Genomic DNA, 17703 nt, shown 5'->3' with positions numbered 1-17703 from the left:
ACTTCCCCCTCGATTGTAGCTACTCATCACATGATGAGAGTGTACGATCGAGTATCTACTACCCGGGGTTGATCCCTCTTTCTTAGCAATCAAAGCCCCATCTATTAAGATAGCAACTTATCATAGATTGAAAAGGGGTGAATGACTCACCGACGAACAAACTTCTATTGTGAAATTTGAATCCGTATCCAAATCCAAATCTATATTGTGAAATTTGAATCCGAATCCAAGTCCAAATCCAAATCTCTATTCATGATCTGAATCTGAATTCGAATCCAAATTTTGAATCTGAATCATAATCCTGAATCCGATGGGCAATGGGTTCGACCCATCATTCCGTGACGATCAGAAGGCATCCATCCCACACTTCTACTTGGTTCGGGCGGGTCGTGGAACATACGGACTTCTACCGTCGAATGAGTTTGCGCCACATCAGCCTTGAGATTTTGTGAGGAGGAGAAGGAAGGAGTTTGGCGCCCAAAGTATGTACATATGCAATTGTTTGGTTTCTGTTTTTTTGTGTGTGTATTGATGCGTGTTAGGCTATGGAGGAGCCCCCACCTGTCATTCTGCACGTCGACATGGATTGCTTCTATGCAGCAGTAAGTTCACTCCACTATCCGTCAGAGCTTTCTCTTTTCATCACACATCTCAAGAAATGAAACGAACAAGCAAAGAAGCAAAGAAACAATCAGGGGAAACCCTTGTTTTCCTTTAATTCCCCAACTGCTAAGGCTTGCCCTATCTCCCCCTTGACCGGAAATGCCCTCTGGTCAAGCTTTGAAAGAGGGAAACCAGAGGTTTATAAAAAAAAGTTGCTCCAAGTAGCACATATAGTTGAGGGAAAAGGGGATGAATTCATCATATAATTGCTCTAATTGCACATACAATTTTTTCAAACCTGGGGTTGCTAAGCGGGTCCGCGTGCATTTGTGGAAATAATGAGAACATAGGGGCATTATTAAAAATTTGGGTGCATTTGGCGAAATAATAAAAAACCTGAGGGATATTTCCATGCTTTTTGCCTTTTTATATATTTGCTCCCCCTTTGGTTTTTCAGGTGGAACAGGTGAGGCTAAATATACCTTGGGATCAGCCTTTGGCTGTGCAGCAGTGGGAAGGTCTCATTGCAGTTAACTATGCGGCGCGTGCTTCCGGTGTTGTCCGACATGACCGAGTATCTGAAGCTTTGCACAAGGTATACCTCGACATTGATCTTACTTTTGTTAATTTGCCAAAGTTTCTTCAATGTTGCAACTATCTTGGATGTTTTGACTAAGTTGGGAGATAGATAAATAGATAGATAGATAGATAGATAGATAGATAGATAGATAGATAGATAAATCATATTCTCTTTTTCAGAGGTGAATTATAACCTATGGGAGTGAGAAAAATAGATAGTTTTTTAAATGTTCATAAAAGAATGGATATGATCTATGTCAGGGATTGAACTTGGGTTATCTCATTTTCATGACATATGATTCTACTGCATGAACTACCATTCCAACTGCTTGAGAGTTGATGGTGATGATATATTAATATCCAAGGGGGGTGACATTATCCATGGGAAAAACACTCTCTATGAAGCACTTCCTTCAGCTGTGTAGCTTAGAACCAAAAGAAAAATTAAAAGCTGAAAGAAAAAAAACTAAGTTCCTAGTTACACTACTTGAATCTTCCAGAAGTTTGATTCTGTGGTTGGACAGATGAGCAAAGAGAATTTTAGTGTCATTGGCAATGGTTTCCCTGCTCATTTAGGACAAATACAGAGGCAGCTCACATTCTTTCATGTTGTTTGTAACCAGACTACTATTTTCTTCGGCTTTGCAGCTGGTATGATATTGTGAGATTTCTTCTCTCCATTGTGATGTGTTAGGTCCCCAGATATAAAAATAATGCTCATGTTATGAAATGCACCATAATTTTTTGTATTTTTAGTAGGTAATAGCACACAAGATGGATGAAGCTCAATGGAATATCCAATTATTATATGCACACTTTTGTCTTTCTTCCCCATCTTATCAAAACCTTGTTGTATTTCCAGTGTCCGAGTCTGCACCTTGTTCATGTCGAGACTATTGGAGATGAACAGAGTCTTGGTGTGGCAGCAAGGAGGAACACAACGAAAGTGTCACTGGAAAGATATCGACAAGTATGTATCTTTATAAAATATCCCCTTGTTTGTTTTATTTATAGAATGCATATAATTATTATGCATTTGTTTGACAATGACTCAGAAGGAGTATTAAAATGAACTAGTTTGTTACTGCATTTACAGGCATCCAAGTGTGTTTTTGATATTTTCCATCAATATGCTGATATTTGTGAGCGAGCAAGTGTTGATGAAGCTTATTTGGATGTAACCAAAAAGGTTCAGGCCTACTTTATGATGTTTTGTTTAAGATAAATACGTTTTGGCATATTGATGTATTTAGAAGCCTGCTTACCAATTTTATTGTTGGTATATTATTGGTCATGATAGGTTGATTCTCTTCTTAGGAAAGATTATGATTGGGAGAAAGAACTACACCGTCTTTCTGGTAGTGGAGTGCCTGGTTCGGGAGAAAATTCAAATATGATTGTTGAAAATGGGTCAATTGAAGTTTGTGATCCTCTATGTAGAAGGTTCTTTACATTCTCAAGTCTTTGGTGTCTTGAAGATTTTCCACACGTTTTGTTATAGCTCATACTGTTTTGAGGGCACTTGGCATTTTAGTTGAATTTTTAATATCTCAGCATTTAATGCATCGCAGATTATTAGCAGGTGCCATTATAGCAGAACAAATTCGCAATGACGTGCGATGCAAATTGGGCTACACTTGCTCTGTGGTAATCATACATTGATTTAAATGTTGGTGGTTCTGGTGATAAAATGTGTAGGGACTGGTTGAATCAATTTGTCGATGGCATCATCTGTACATGGAGTTGGATCTTGGGCCATGTATGAAGTCAAGAATGCATGTACATCTAACCAAGACGAGAGACATTGTATTATAACTTAAATTACACAAAATGATAAGTCTGAGGTTGTGCAGTTTGAACCTCAAGTTGAAGCATGCTGGCAATAATCAGTATATATCCCTCAAAGATTATTGGTAATGAATAATCCATAGCCATGTAGACAGAAACATATGTAAATGTCCTTTAGAGGCCGTAATGGCCAATGAAACCGAACAAGAGACCACATCATAAAATCTTATCTCATCTTTGAGAACAACAAACCAAAATAAATATAATTAAATATAGGATACCAAAAAACTAGGTAGCTAAGAATTTAAGATTCTGAAGTTTGATAGACCGAAAGTATTGCCTTTGAAAGGTGGGACTAATGTAAGATAGAGAGATATCCGAAACAAGGAGAGTACTTTCGGTGTTATTTGATAATGACCTTTATTTTTTGATGACAATGGTAAAGGGGAGTTCATAAAGAAAAGGGAGAAAGAAATATTATCGTCTTTTAAGAGGCCAAAGTGGCCTATAAGACCAAGCAAGAGATGACAGCTTAAGTGTTGTCTTGTCTTTGAGAACATCACATAACTAACTTGACAATCTCACATATGCCGAAAACAAGATTCTTTTGTCTCTTTTTAGCTTATCTACTTTTATATTTACTTACTAATATTTATTAACTTCTGTCAAGTTAGATATATTATAACTTCTGTTTTCGAAAGATCTCTAGCATAGCTTGATCCAGAATGGAGAGGTCTCCAAAGCGAGGGGAGCACCTGCGATGGTCGGAGATAAGTGCTGAGATTGTGGTCTATGGGGCCGGGGCCTACGTGCACGCCAAATTGCTATTGCCCGATCTATTGTAACCCCTTTGTTATGTCCTGGTTGGGAGCCCATTTGTGTATCCCTTAATTGACTTGTAGCATTAGTAGGACCAAACAAGAGATTACATCTTAAGTGTTGTCTCATCTTGAGAACAACAAATCAAATAAAAATAAATATAAAAGTAAATAAGATAAAAAGAGACGAAAGAATCTGGTTTTCAACACTTGTGAGATTCTCAAGTTAGATATATTATAATGAGAGAACGAGATTTTTGACTAACCAAAATAGTCACAAAAATAAAAAAAATATACATATATATAAATGGAAATTATAGACAATAAAGACTCAACATTAAATGTGTCCTACGAATACGAATGTAAAGATATTACATATATTTGTGTGTGTAATATCTTTACATAAGTAAGATACTTATGTATTACATTTAACTGCCAAATATGAATGTATATTTTACTCCGTTTTCTATCATTTCCATTTTCCCTGTTTCCAACTGAGATGGCATCCTTTAATAAGTTTGGGGCCACAACAGTTAATACAAGCTTCGTTTTCAAAAGCCATTAGGTGGCCTTAGGTTACTACCTTATGTCTCCATTTGATACATTCTCAAAACAAGTTTTTGGGGTAGATGTGTATCAATCAATCCATTATCCAACTTTTCCCTAGATGTCATGGGTTCTAGCAAGAAAAGTCCTAGGCACGATTGGTTCTCATATTCCATTAACTTCCGTCGTGGGCCAAAGCCTTGTTTAAAGAGGCAATGGTATCTCCCTCTTATTTCATAAAAGACACTACAGTGACAAACATAGTGTTATTTGGATTTCACTCCTTGATGACACAATTGGCAAATTCTTTCTTTTAGAGGTATTTGTGTATATTTGCCTACCTTAATCTCTAACTAATGTGATGAAGTTCGCAGCTGCCCTATCACACCGCGCAACAGATAAGATAGATGGATGTCCATATAAGGTGGTCAGATGATGAATCCATGGTCCAATGTGTGTAAAAAGTATGTCTTGTAGTGGGCCATCTTTTTACCAAGTGATATTTTGTGGCTGATCCATGTTATCTTGTTTTCCAAGTTAATGAAATCGGTTCGGATCACTCTATTCTTTTCCACTTTGGTCATGTTTAGATGGGGACAATCCCAACTACATTGAAATGGGGGTGGTGCATTTATGCGTATGTCATGTGATTAAAGGGAACACCGATGCTTTGCTCCTTATCATGCGGGCAATCGTTGACATTAAAGGTCTCTCTAAATCTTTCCAATGATTGGCCTTGTTAAGACTCGGTCCCCATGTTTCCACGCAATAGAGAAGAATTGGCGCGACAAGTGTATCAAATAACTACAGCTTTGTTCGTGGCTCTTGGAATTGCAAATATGCACATTGTCTTTCGAGAGCACCAATGGTTGCATATCCACGAGAAATTTGGGCACAAGCAGCCTCCCGTAAGGAGAACCTAGGCCCTCTAAATGTTACTCCTAGGTATGTGTAGCAGCGTGTGTATTCCACCTTTTCCTCTCCCCAGAAGAATTCTGATTCTGATCTTGTTACCCTTGCTTGAGTGGTGTTAAATACCTTTTTCCATGCAAAATAGTTTTAAGGCATTCAGATGCCTTTGTAATCCCTCTGGAGAGTCAGAAAAGGAGGGAGAAGGTTGGTAACTTTTGGTTTTCTTTGATAGGGAATAGCAACAAACAAACTCCTTGCTAAAATAGCGTCTGCTAGAAACAAACCAGATAAACAAACTTTGGTAAGCTTTTGTCAATTAAATCAGTGTGTTTACATTAAATTATCATCTCGATGGGATTCTATTTATAGAAGACAAACACATTTTATAACAATCTAGATACTTATTTTTACTGTAGGAAATTACTTATTTGCAGAGCAATGTCATGTATGCCATATTCCTATTTTATGCCAAGTGCAGCTCTACTGAACGTTAAATGGTTTCTCAGATATCACCTATTGCAGATGTGGCTGATTTTATGGATAGATTTCCTCTGAAGAAAGTTAAACTTATGGGTGGGAAAATTGGCGAGGTACATTTGTAGCTCTTCACAATTATCTCTATAGGGATTTCCAACCAATTTTGAAAACTTAAAGAAAATGTGCAGCAACTTCATGAGAAATGGAATTGTCAAACAGCTGGAGATGTTCAAAAGATACCAATCGAAGTCTTGATCAGTTCATTTGGCATTCGTCTAGGGAATTATTTGTACAAAGCTGTTCGTGGAATTTATGAGGATAAAGGTTGATGCTACAGAGTTTTCTTTTATCATGTTAATGTATGTGTGCTACAAAAGACATTCTATTGATATACATGCATCATGATATATTCATATCCTACATGAGATCCTATAATTATTTCTCATTTTGTAGTTCAAGAAAAGCAGATGACAAAGTCTATGCTTGCTGCCAAGTCTTTCCGATCAACAAAAGATATTTCTGTGATAAGGTGAAAATATGAATTCCACCTCTTCTAACATTCTCTCCATTTTAAATGTTCCAGATTTATGTGTCTTTTTCGGTTATGTGTGACTTTTTTGTTCTAACATTGTAGGAAATGGCTTGGCATATTATGTGATGAACTAGCCATACGAATGCATGATGATGCTACGGAAAATACTCGCATACCCCAGCATTTGCAACTTTATTACAGGTCAGGATTATCTCAGCAAACTGGAGATCATTCCAAATCATGTAATACACCACATACAATATTACAGTTACTCAGGGCGGCCACATCAAGATCTCCTCCAATAACCTCCAGCAGTGAGTATGCTATGATCAAAGGCAAACGTTGTGCTGATATGATAATGCTCGAGTCAAGTGGAGAGAGTGATGAAAGGTCAGACTCGAGCAATACAGATATCGAAAAAAATGTTCCAGATGAAACCACAAAAGTCTTATCAAATTTACTGCATCAAGCTTCATTAGGGTTGTTTAAACGCATAGAAGATCCCTTCCCATGCACTCGTTTAGCGATTGCAGCAAGTGGTTTTCAAGGTTATCAGTTACAGCAGGTACTTCTTGTCTCTATGCTTGTATGCATTTCGTAAGTGTATCAGTGAAATAATTTTAAGTTTGCTCTTTTTTATTTGTTATTTTTGCTGGTGTTGTTGTCTAGGGTTATCAATCCATATCACATTTTTTTCAAAGCACTAATAGAGACATGAAAGAACAATCGATGTTGAAGACTCCTAAGAATCAATTTCCTCATAGCAACAATTTACAAAGCTATTTCACAAAGGAAAGTGGCCAAAGAACAATCTTCCCAAAAGAGGAGCAACAATTATGTGAAGCAGTTTCAGCATTCCAAAATGTACATTTTTTGCTGTATATTAAACCTCTTTTGTTTCTTTTAATTTATATAGTACCTATTTATCTGGTGTAATTTCCCTGTCTGACGCGTGGCATTTTTAACTTTGTGAGACAAATTTCTTTTTTAATATGCTCCTATGTTGTGCATCTTTACTCTTAGGGGTATGGCCCTGCGTCCAATTTTTTTCAAAGCTCTAATGGAGGCATGAAAGAAGCGTGTAATGACAATCTACCAAATAGCAGCAGTGTACAAGGAGGCTTGACAAAAGAAGCTACCCTTTCCAATAAGCAACATTTATGTGAAGAGGATTCAGCATTTCAAAATGCGCATTTTGCTGAGTCTTCTGAACCTCAAGAATCGTCTTTACTGCAGCAATCCATAGAATCAAAGAATCCTAGTGGTAAAAAAAGGATATTATATTATCAATCAAATTTCCTTTTTATTGTGTATGTATCGCCCCGATCAATATATGTTGAAATAGTATAAATTTATTCATTCAGCTGATGAAAAACAGAAATTTGTGTATAGATGTGGATTTATGTGTCGATCTCGGAAGTGTAGATGTGGTACAACAACAACACATTCTAGAGGAAATATATGCAAGAAGAGTAGGAGGCAAAGGGAGAAATATGTCTTCGAATGGGGATACCAGATCTTCTTGTAGAAAAGGAGCTCTTAAGCAGAGAAAACTAAATTGTTGTGAATCCAAGTCTATTGTCCAAGGGACTTTATCAAAGTACTTCCATGGTAGAGATAAAAAATGACCTATGTCCTTTTTCCTTAAAAGATGCCAAGTTTTAATGTAATTAAGAAATACACTTGTTTTCTCGCCTCTCATGTACCAGAAGTTATAACATTGGTGTGTGCCATATACACACACACACACACACACACACACTTAATACAAACTCCTAATGGAGCCAAATCGTTTGTGATTTCAACAATTGTGCTAGTAGATTTTGTGTGACATGTGAGCTTTTTTTAAGTCTTCCATATTTTGAGGATGAGTAAACATTAATGTGGTTTGTTTTTTTGAAAGTTGATGAGAGAATGTGTTTGATCACCATTGAGAGCATCTGCTCAAATGTTTAGAAAGAGCACTTATGAGCATTGATAGGCTATTATAACATAATGGAGCCCAACCAACTTAAGTCATAATGGAGCCAATTATTTGTGGTTTGTACTTGTTAGAATCATAATCGAGGCTGATCAACCGAGCTCTTAATGGAATCCATCATTTGTGATTTCAATGTTTGTATTTGTAGATTTTGTGGAGAGGTGAGTTCTTTGGGTCCTCCATATTTAGGGGATGAGTAAACATCATAGTGCTTTGTTTTTTTGAAGTTGATGAGAGAATGTGTTTGATCACCCTCGAGAGCATTTGCCCAAATGTTCAAAAAGAACACTTACAAGCCTAGATTGCTTATAACATGGCTCTCTTGGAAATAAAATCATAGTGAGGTTGCAAGAGCTCCTTTTTTTAAGTTTGAGAAGTCCTCCCTTGTTTAAGTAAACACATATATATCAAATTAGAAATTTTCTATCTCACACACATACATTGAATCACCAATTTTTTATCTCCCTATTTGGTGGTGGGAATCATTGCATTAGGATTGATGGCTCATTTTCTTGTGCCATTTTTGCCTTGTACATAAAACAACATTGTTTGTTTGGACGTATCATCATACTAAATTTAGTGGTGATTTTTTGCTAGTAAAGTAGGCCATATTCATTCAAGAATAGTCCAAATGAGAGTAGTGATTAGGTCAATGTTGGTGTTATGGTTATGTTTAACATCGAATGCATATAATATGGAGTAATAAGATGGAGTTTACCTATTTTAATCAGATAAATTTTGAGATAAGGAACATCATATTTCAATAGGAATATTTGAGTCAAGGAGGGAATTTATGATTCAAGACATTACAAGTTAAAACACAAAGTGAAAGCTATGGCATTTACATCATAGTCTAGATACACCATGTTACCTTATTGATTTCCAATATAGAAACATGATTGCCTAATGGTACAATTTTTGTCATGCAATGGTAGGATTGTGCGTCCATTAAAAAAATATATGAACATGATAGTGTGGGTTGAACAATAAGGTTGTGGTGATTAATATTTATCAGTGGGATGATAATAGTGTGTTCGTTATAAAATGTCTTCACAAGTTTAGTTAGAGTTCACACACACATGTAATGTGCTCCTTAAAAAAAGTCCTTACACGCTTGACATTGTCATACTTTCCATTGTGCAAATATTAAAAACAATAAAATTGCCTTTTCAAAAGCAATATTAATAATGGTACAATACAAAAGACATTGACAATGGGATTGACATGTGGAGCTAGTAGGAATTTTCTACACTAATCGAACTAGGGTTGAAAAGAAGCTTTCAGGATTGGGATTGTTAACTATGATGTATGTATGGATTGTGTAGTCTAATTCATAGGCAATGAGGCTAAATATACATTGGGTCTTCTAAGTTCTCCCAAGTAGCAATCCTGATACAAAGCATTGGTAAATTGTGAAGCATATATTTCCATACCGTCAAGGCATTAGAGATAACAAATTCTAGTATATTCGCAAGGTCGGTGTTCACAATGAACTACAAATATTCTATTTATGGAATTGTTAATGTAAGAAACAAGCAATCCACAATTGCGATATCTATTTAGCTAGTTTTCAAAAGCCCAATGGGCGCAATATGGGGGAGAATATTCTTCGCTCATCGTTATGAACTTTCTTGCATCAAGTTTTCCATTGGATTAAGATATTGGGTGTGATAAAACAATACAATATAATGAACACGAGGTGTTACTCCAAATTTCATAGGATACTTGGAAGTAAAAAAAAAGTGCATGCAATATGACAATCTATATATATATATTTGAAAATAATGTTGTATCCAAGAAGCATTTACGCAAGTATCGAATTATTCCAACTTCCTGTCAATTCAACCCATGTTTTGATTATTGTATACTAGCTTTATTTAGCATGTGAATTTAACGTTTTAAGGCTAACAATTGAGAGAGGCACACCCTATGTTCTGCTCATGTTTTATGATACTTGTTTAAACGTCGTGATCATGTGTGGACTTTCCCCTCGACTTTCTTGCGTGTCAATTTGTTGTGCCCCATTAATCTCATCCACATCCTTCTTGTAGATTTTGTATTATTTCCTCTTGTTTTTATTGGAAGATGATGCTTCAAACAATGTTTTTGCAAAACAACAATCTCCAAAGAGATCTTTAAAATATTTTATACTTTTCCTCTTCGAAAAGTTCACTTACGAATGTGGACATACACATTATATATTACAATATAGAGTTTTGTTCTCATAACACACCATATTGGATTCAATAGGAAGTTTCTTGCCCTTTAAAGTTGTTGACTAAAATTCAACATTCACATCCTCTTTGCTACAATAGGTGTTCTCATCAATTGACTTTATAGGGTTAGGAAGTATACTTAGGTTTCCAAATGAGTTGTTTGATAAGCATTATTTTAGCGTCTTATTAACTCCCTTAAAACCTTTTGAGTTCTTGGACATAGGTAATGAAATTTCAACGTTATAATGACTTTATTTCTGCCCCTAGTTTCAATTGGCTTTAATTGGAATCATATTCTTAGTTATCTCTAATTTTGATAAGTTGATGCCATAATTGTCCAATGATCTCCAATCAATACTAGAATGTAATGAACATGTTTTTGTAGCATGTAGTTTATTGAACAAATTAAAATGTTTTAACTTAAAAATTTTAGAACCTTATTTCTCATAATTAAAAAATAATAATTATTTCATTGAGTAATATGATAAGTATACTAATGCATCACGCATAATTTATAAAACATCGTGAACAAGAGACACAATTTACGTGGATGAAAATGCACCAAATTGTACTCGTGGCAAATCAAACAAGATAAAATGTTGTGCGTCGCAAATTAAGGCATAGTTCATCGCCATCGCTATCTATATCAATAATTGGCCAATTGTTCCCAAAACAATAATGTTATGAAGGAGAAGGCACTCGAAACAAAATATTTTAGGATGGCTTCCATAAAAATATTAGTCTCTCTTCAACTCTAGTAGTATCACACGACAACATGAACTTAGAGCTTGATAGCCAAATTGTAATTGAATAGAAACACAAGGCAAAGCCTACATCACTATGGATGATGTACAATTGTTCTAGCTAAATTGTGTAATAGCTTATTGCTAGGTTTCTTTTCATAGAATTCAAATTTCTCCTTGTTCAAATGTTTGAAAACCTTAGTGTGAGAACAACATTTGGCATACTTTGAAAAAGTTGGCCTCTTTCCAACATTGTTGTTCAATCATTTTATCAAATAGATGAAGTTATGTGTGTGAACACATGAGCCCAAACTAATCAAAATTAAATAAGGCATCACATGCAATGGAGTAATGCGTAAGCACTGAAGTGTAAAACCTAAAGTAAATATGTTTTTTTACTATTTGTACTATCATTGACGAGGAATGTTGGAATATGTGAGCATGAAACCATGCATGTGTAGCTTTGGTTATTTGTTGGGGAGAGCAATGGCCTACTAATTCACACTTTTCACCTCGTGCATTTGACATAAAGTTTCTTTTTGCACTAATTTACAAAAGTAGGTCAACTTCAATATGCTATCCCTCGTTGTAGCCAATCAAGAGTTGGTTCGTGAAGAATTTGTTGAATGCAAAATATTACAAAATTGTTTTGCATATTAATAAATACTCGATTGAACTCACATCTCTCTTCCAATGATAATCAAAATACCACTTCGGGGGTATTACGTCATAAGCATTGTAGATGCATTTCATATAATTTACCAAACATTTTGCCCAAAGAGATGAAATTTATACTTGCGGGTTAGTTTACAAACCAAGTATGTATACTACTTGTTATCATAGTGGGACAATTAAAGCTTCGTATGTACTTTAGGCAGAGAAGACCATGCAATGGAGATGTCAATAGATTATGACCATGCAAATAGTAAAGTGCTCATGTGCCTCAAGTTTAGTTTACATGACGCAAACCACACTTTAGGTCTCTAATAGCACGTGGAGAACTTGAAAGATCAAAAGTGTAATCTATGATGGAACCTATACCAACTCCCATAATTAAATGTTTGTGACACCAATACTATAGTATACTTTGTGTAGATATTTATACCTATTTGAACACGTGGATATGAATAAATGGGAACAATGTAAGAAAAAGACAAGGCTTTATCAAGTGTGTGTGTGTGTGTGTGTGTGTGTGTGTGTGTGTGTGTGTGAGAGAGAGAGAGAGAGAGAGAGAGATCGTTGGTAAGGTTGCTCAATGGAGACCAGGTGGTCATGGGTTCAACCCCTACATTCCACAATGGCATCTAGTGAATTAATATTAGGAGTATATGAAGTATATAATAGAGAGGTTGAGGAGATTGGGTTTCGAACCCACAATGCAGTGCTTGTAGTGTTAACAACTTACCACTAGGGTAAGGTACTTACGAGAAAAAAAGAGATATTGTTTTTCTATTTTTGAGATATTGGAGATTATGTCATAATTGGAACATGCACAACGCTTTTGTATTCAATGGTAGACATGGAGTGAAAGCATATCTACAAAAGTTGAAGGGAGTACTAATGTGGCGATTTTCTTTATTGGAGCAAGTGGAAATTCTTTCCTCAATGGAGTGTTTGTCTTGCCTATTGGCAATTCAACATGTTCCACTACCCATGTAGTGTAGTTAGTGGATGACCATACTCCATTGTCACACCCATTGTACGTAGTGTTTTTTACACACATTTATTAATATAATTGTGTGTTTTCACCAAGAGAGAGAGAGAGAGAGAGAGAGAGAGAGAGAGGGTATCCCAGCCTAGGTATTCTTCTGAATGGCTACTATACATCACATAATGATCACAATCTTGGTCATTAACTAACTTAGGTGTCGGTCCACATGTTCTTGTAGTTTTTCTGCTAAGGAAAACAAACCTTTTGTGGTTCCTTGACTTCAATGTTTTGATTGACCCTCTTTTTGAGTTGTTAATAAATCATTTTCTTGTAATTTTATTGACACCAATTACATCCCTACTCAATAAAGTTTTTATAATTAAGAAGATGTTGAGAGGGGCTCACTTGACCTTAGTATTATTACTTACCTCATTTGGCTTGTTCTAGGTTCATGAAGTTTTATCTCAACAATATATGGTGCATTGAACCATATAACATACACTAGCCTTCACAACCATATTAAATGCCCATTATATGATTTACACTATTGAAGATATCAACCACCTGAAAGAAGCTCAAGGGACCAGGATGTTGTGTACACATGAGAATCAGAGTGTTTGTTTGTTAAAAAGCTTGAGCAAATTGTGGTAGAAACTGATCTCGAATTGGAACTTTTTATTTTCAATTCACTTCTCAATATGTATGGGAAATGTGGATCTTTAGAGGTTGCTCATATAATTTTCCAGAAAACTGAGCAACGGAATCAAGTCACATGGAATGCAATAATTGCCGCATATGCTCAACGGGGCAATGCAAAGGAAACACTTTGGTTATTCTGACATATGTAGAAGGTCCAAATGATTGTACCTGATTGAGTCACCTTTGTGAGCGTATTTTCCGCATGCATTCATGAAGCCTTATTGGAAGAAGGCTTTGATTGGTCTGAGACAAGGGTTATAAATTTTCGAATTTTGTCAAGCATTGAACTCGATGGTTGTAGGATCGATCTTTTCGGATGATTTGGAAAGTTAGTTGAGGCAGAAGACCTTATTTTTAGTAGGCCTATAATGCCAGATGCTCAAGTCTGGAACACTTTTCTTGGTGCGTGCAAGGCACATGGTGATGGTATCAAAGGATTGTTTGCAATGAATCATGCCATGAACATGGAACCTGGAGATGCGGCACCTTACATTTCTTTGTCAAATATGTATGTTGGAGGGAGATTGGATGTGAAGGGACCAAATAAAGTTCTGGTGAAAATGTGAACATTGTTCTGGATGTGAAAAGTCAGATTCAGGAAGTTAAAGTTTGTTTATGTAGTTAAAGTCAAAAAGTTGCCAACCCGAAATGTTATATCGCGGAATGCTCTAGATTCATGATGAGGTCATGAAAAGGAAATTGTTGGAGAATAATGTTTTATTGCCACTGCTTTGGTTCATATGTATGTTACCTATGGTATGCTTGAGAAAGCAAGAAAAGTATTGGAATACCTTCATCTTCGAAATGTGTTTGCTTGGTCAACCCTTATTGTTGGCTATGCTCAACAAATCGGCTATGATGAGAGTACAAGGGAATCGGTTGGTATATTTGTTTATCCAACACAACTTTTGTATTTCTTATGATTTCATAATACTAAGGCGTATCTTTTTAGGGGGGGGGGGGGGGGGGGGAAGTTTGTTTATGCGGAGACATTTATGAAATCTATTTACATGAAATATCTAGTGTGCTAGAATTATGGTTTTTTATTTGCCACAATTAGTTTTGGTCTTGTCTCAAGCACATTCGAAAATCAAAGAAGTATTGGTTTCATAACTGCAAAATGGTTGTGTTCGTAAAAGTGATGTTAAAGATGATGTTGAAGGAAAATCATATTGTTTGTGGATAAGGTAAACTACAATTACGACGAGCTCACAATGTCTGAAAACTAAAGCACTTGACAGGGAAGGGTATGCTAATGTGTCCCAGAAAAGAAATTTGTTGCAATGCAATCTGATGCTAACAAGGTGAGGTTAGACTGTGATTTGCATACTGAATCCTTACCACATTGCTACAGTGAAAGATGCAAGACCATATACTTAAGCAGCAATTTGACAGTGAATTTTTCTACCAATTTGTGAGGGTTAAAAATGAAGGACCATGTACTCAAGCAACACCTTGAAAATTGAATCCTACTACCAAATTGCAATACTCAACTAGGTATCATCTTGGATGTGCTCATTGGAAGCATTCTAGTTTATATGGATGCAACATGTGGAAGTTTATCAGATGCATATAAACTGTTTGATGGGCTGAGAGTTAGAAATGTAGTTTCTTGGTATATTGTTATTGCAAGGTATCAAGAACATGGAAATGATGAGAAAGCTCTTCATCTATATGACAACATGAGGGAGGAAGGTATACAAGCTAATAGATTCATATTTGTAGCAGTTCTCAAAGCTTGTGCAAATCTAGAGACCCTAGAGAAAGGGAAATTAACACATGCCGGTTCAAAAAAGATTGGGCTTCCATCAATAGATTTGTTGCAAATATACTTGTTGACATGTACAGAAAATGTGGTAGATTAGATGATGCTCGAACTATAGTCAAATTTTTGTTTGTTAACGATGTTGTGGCTTGGTCTGCATTAATTTCAGGTCTCACTTCATATGGATGTGGAGATGAAGCACTAATTGTTTACGTAAAGATGAAGAATCATGGAACAAGGCAAAACTAAGTCACGCTAGTGAACCTTCTTAAAGCATGCTTGAGCGCAAGAGCACTAGATAGTGGCAAAATCATCCATTTTGAGGTTGTGGAGCTAGGCTTTGAGGTGGGCTCAACACTTGGAAACACTCTTGTTGATAGCCTACAGGTATGCAAGAGGTAGTAGTCTTGAGGATGCCTACAAGATGTTTGATAATCTTTTCTTAAAAGATATTGTATCTTGGAACACCATGATCGGTGGCTATGTAGATAATGGATACAATTGTAGAGCTTTGGAATTATCATGAAGGTTGGAGAAAGAGAGCATAATGCTTGGAGTAATATATCTGAATAATATATTGTTGGGAAGGACAATCACTTCCATTCCATAAATTTGTATTTTGTAGCTGATATGTTTTTTAAAACTAATGGAAGGATATGTTTTTCTGGAAAAAGAAAACAAACTAAGTGGAACCAAAGACTTAGAGATGCTAATTGATTGAGGCTTACCGAGGGTTCTTTAGATGGTGGCAATCTACATATGCTACAAGGTATGACTAGAATATATAAAGTCATATTTATGGTTGTCATAGAAGTTGTCCCAAGGTGTTAAAACGAGTGTAGAAATAGAAAAATTACATTTGATTTTCAAGATTATCAAACAATTATGTGCAAATTGAGATAAAAACAATATCATCAATACAAGTTGAATTCAATCACTCAATGTACCAAATAATCATGATATTCCACAAAATTAACAAGATAGTTTATTATCTTTTAAACAACTTTCGAGATTCACTACACAACTAGGATTTGAGCTACAATCTCATTATACATGTAGGAGCAACAACGCTACCATTTCACCAAGGCTCCTCTTGTAAAAATGAGTGAAACAATTTCATCTACTGATACTATTCTCTTGTACAATGGGCTTCATGCAAACCCCCATTTTCTAGGCCAAAAACATGTGCTTACACATTTACATTTCGCTTTCTACTTTAGACATGCATCTCTCTTTCTCTCAGATACATGGAATCCTAATAGAGACACAGAAAACCAAACATGTACAAAGCACAAGCACATTCCCAAATATGCATGACCATATGAGAATACATGCAACCATCTCAACACAAAAACATTAGATCCGACTCTAGGACTCAACATAGTTTGGACATGATTTTCTTGGGAGGGAGATTTCTAAACATAATTGTGAGATTCATTGTGGCCTACAATGTTGAAAAAAAATGCGATCAAAGGACAATACAAGATTAGGTCACCAACATCATTTAATGTTTGCAATGAATCAAGGAGTAAGTGATTTGCTTGATCATACAAACAACGGTGAAAGTTGGTCCACGAAAGGTGGAGATATCGTCTCTATTTACATTAAAATTTGGTTAGCGATTTGAAAGAATTTAATTTAAGACATCAAATGTGGGCCAATGACTCTCACCTAACTAATAATAAGGTTAGTCAGCTTGCATGTCTGGGCTACAAGCAAACTTTGACAATGTAAAGTCAGTGCTTATGTGTAAAGTTGAAAAAAAAAACTCTACGCTTCTAAATTCTTTGTGGAAACTAGACCTTCACGAAATGAAGCGTGTAGACAAGAAAGTGGGTCAATATTAGAAAAAATACAAGCGAAGGGATCGACTGCAGGTTTTCCAGATCAACTACTGGAAAACAAAAAAAGAAGGTTGTTTTTTCTCGAGGTCTGACGTGGGTTGGAATCGAGGGCAAGCTAATGGATGGGCACATGTTTGAATGTGGTTATTGCTATCATAGCATCTTGTAGGGATGTTGGAACCTAATGGGCAGGCATGGCATGATATGGGGTGGGGGGGATTGTTGGAGATCTTTGGAGCTGATGGACAGGGAGTTGTGGATGCAGCATTAGCATGTATGTATGTATGTATGTATGTATGTAGGTATGTATGCACGCATGCATGCATGCATGTACTTACGTATGTATGTATGTATGTATGTATGTATGTATGTATGTATGTGTCCTTTGGGCCTCTCACTCACTCACTAGGTTAGGCTTAGCAGTAGCAACAACATCATTTTGGGGGGTTGCTGGGTAGGGGTTGGCAATGGCTTGGCTCAAGCCTGAACCGAATCGTTCAACCGTTTTTTAAAACGATTTTGGCAGTTCGATTCAGTTTAGGCTTTACC

General features: G+C 36.1%; 1 protein-coding gene across 3 annotated transcripts; it reads left to right on the top strand.

The window, feature by feature from the left end:
* The first annotated feature begins 506 nt into the window (after positions 1-506).
* LOC147850103 (uncharacterized) lies at positions 507-7993 on the top strand. 3 transcript variants are annotated; one of them, XM_087336964.1, is made up of 14 exons: positions 507-602; positions 1061-1198; positions 2045-2152; positions 2279-2371; positions 2483-2625; positions 2754-2829; positions 5479-5547; positions 5753-5836; positions 5912-6047; positions 6177-6252; positions 6358-6820; positions 6925-7119; positions 7279-7519; positions 7648-7993. In XM_087336964.1, the coding sequence occupies exons 1-14, from the start codon at positions 546-548 to the stop codon at positions 7881-7883; spliced, it is 2115 nt and encodes a 704-aa protein (XP_087193090.1). In that variant the 5' UTR covers positions 507-545; the 3' UTR covers positions 7884-7993. The 3 variants fall into 3 exon arrangements, with proteins under 3 accessions (XP_087193090.1, XP_087193091.1, XP_087193092.1); XM_087336965.1 differs by having other exon boundaries at positions 6358-6852; positions 6957-7119; XM_087336966.1 differs by having other exon boundaries at positions 7634-7725.
* Positions 7994-17703: the final 9710 nt, after the last annotated feature.

This window comes from Azolla caroliniana, unplaced genomic scaffold (assembly GCF_043228905.1).
Source record: "Azolla caroliniana isolate FFs.n. ecotype wild unplaced genomic scaffold, voAzoCaro1.0.p SCAF_22, whole genome shotgun sequence".
Classification (NCBI taxonomy): domain Eukaryota; kingdom Viridiplantae; phylum Streptophyta; class Polypodiopsida; order Salviniales; family Salviniaceae; genus Azolla; species Azolla caroliniana.
Note: the sequence above shows the minus strand (reverse complement) of the source record. Positions and strands in the feature narration are given on the sequence as shown.

Excerpts from the sequence above, each read along its gene's own strand:
- LOC147850103 (XM_087336964.1), top strand. The coding sequence starts at position 546 with ATGGAGGAGCCCCCACCTGTCATTCTGCACGTCGACATGGATTGCTTC. Across the intron at positions 1,199-2,044 it reads TATCTGAAGCTTTGCACAAG|TGTCCGAGTCTGCACCTTGT; the intron begins GTATACCTCGAC and ends TTGTATTTCCAG. Across the intron at positions 2,830-5,478 it reads TGGGCTACACTTGCTCTGTG|GGAATAGCAACAAACAAACT; the intron begins GTAATCATACAT and ends TTTCTTTGATAG.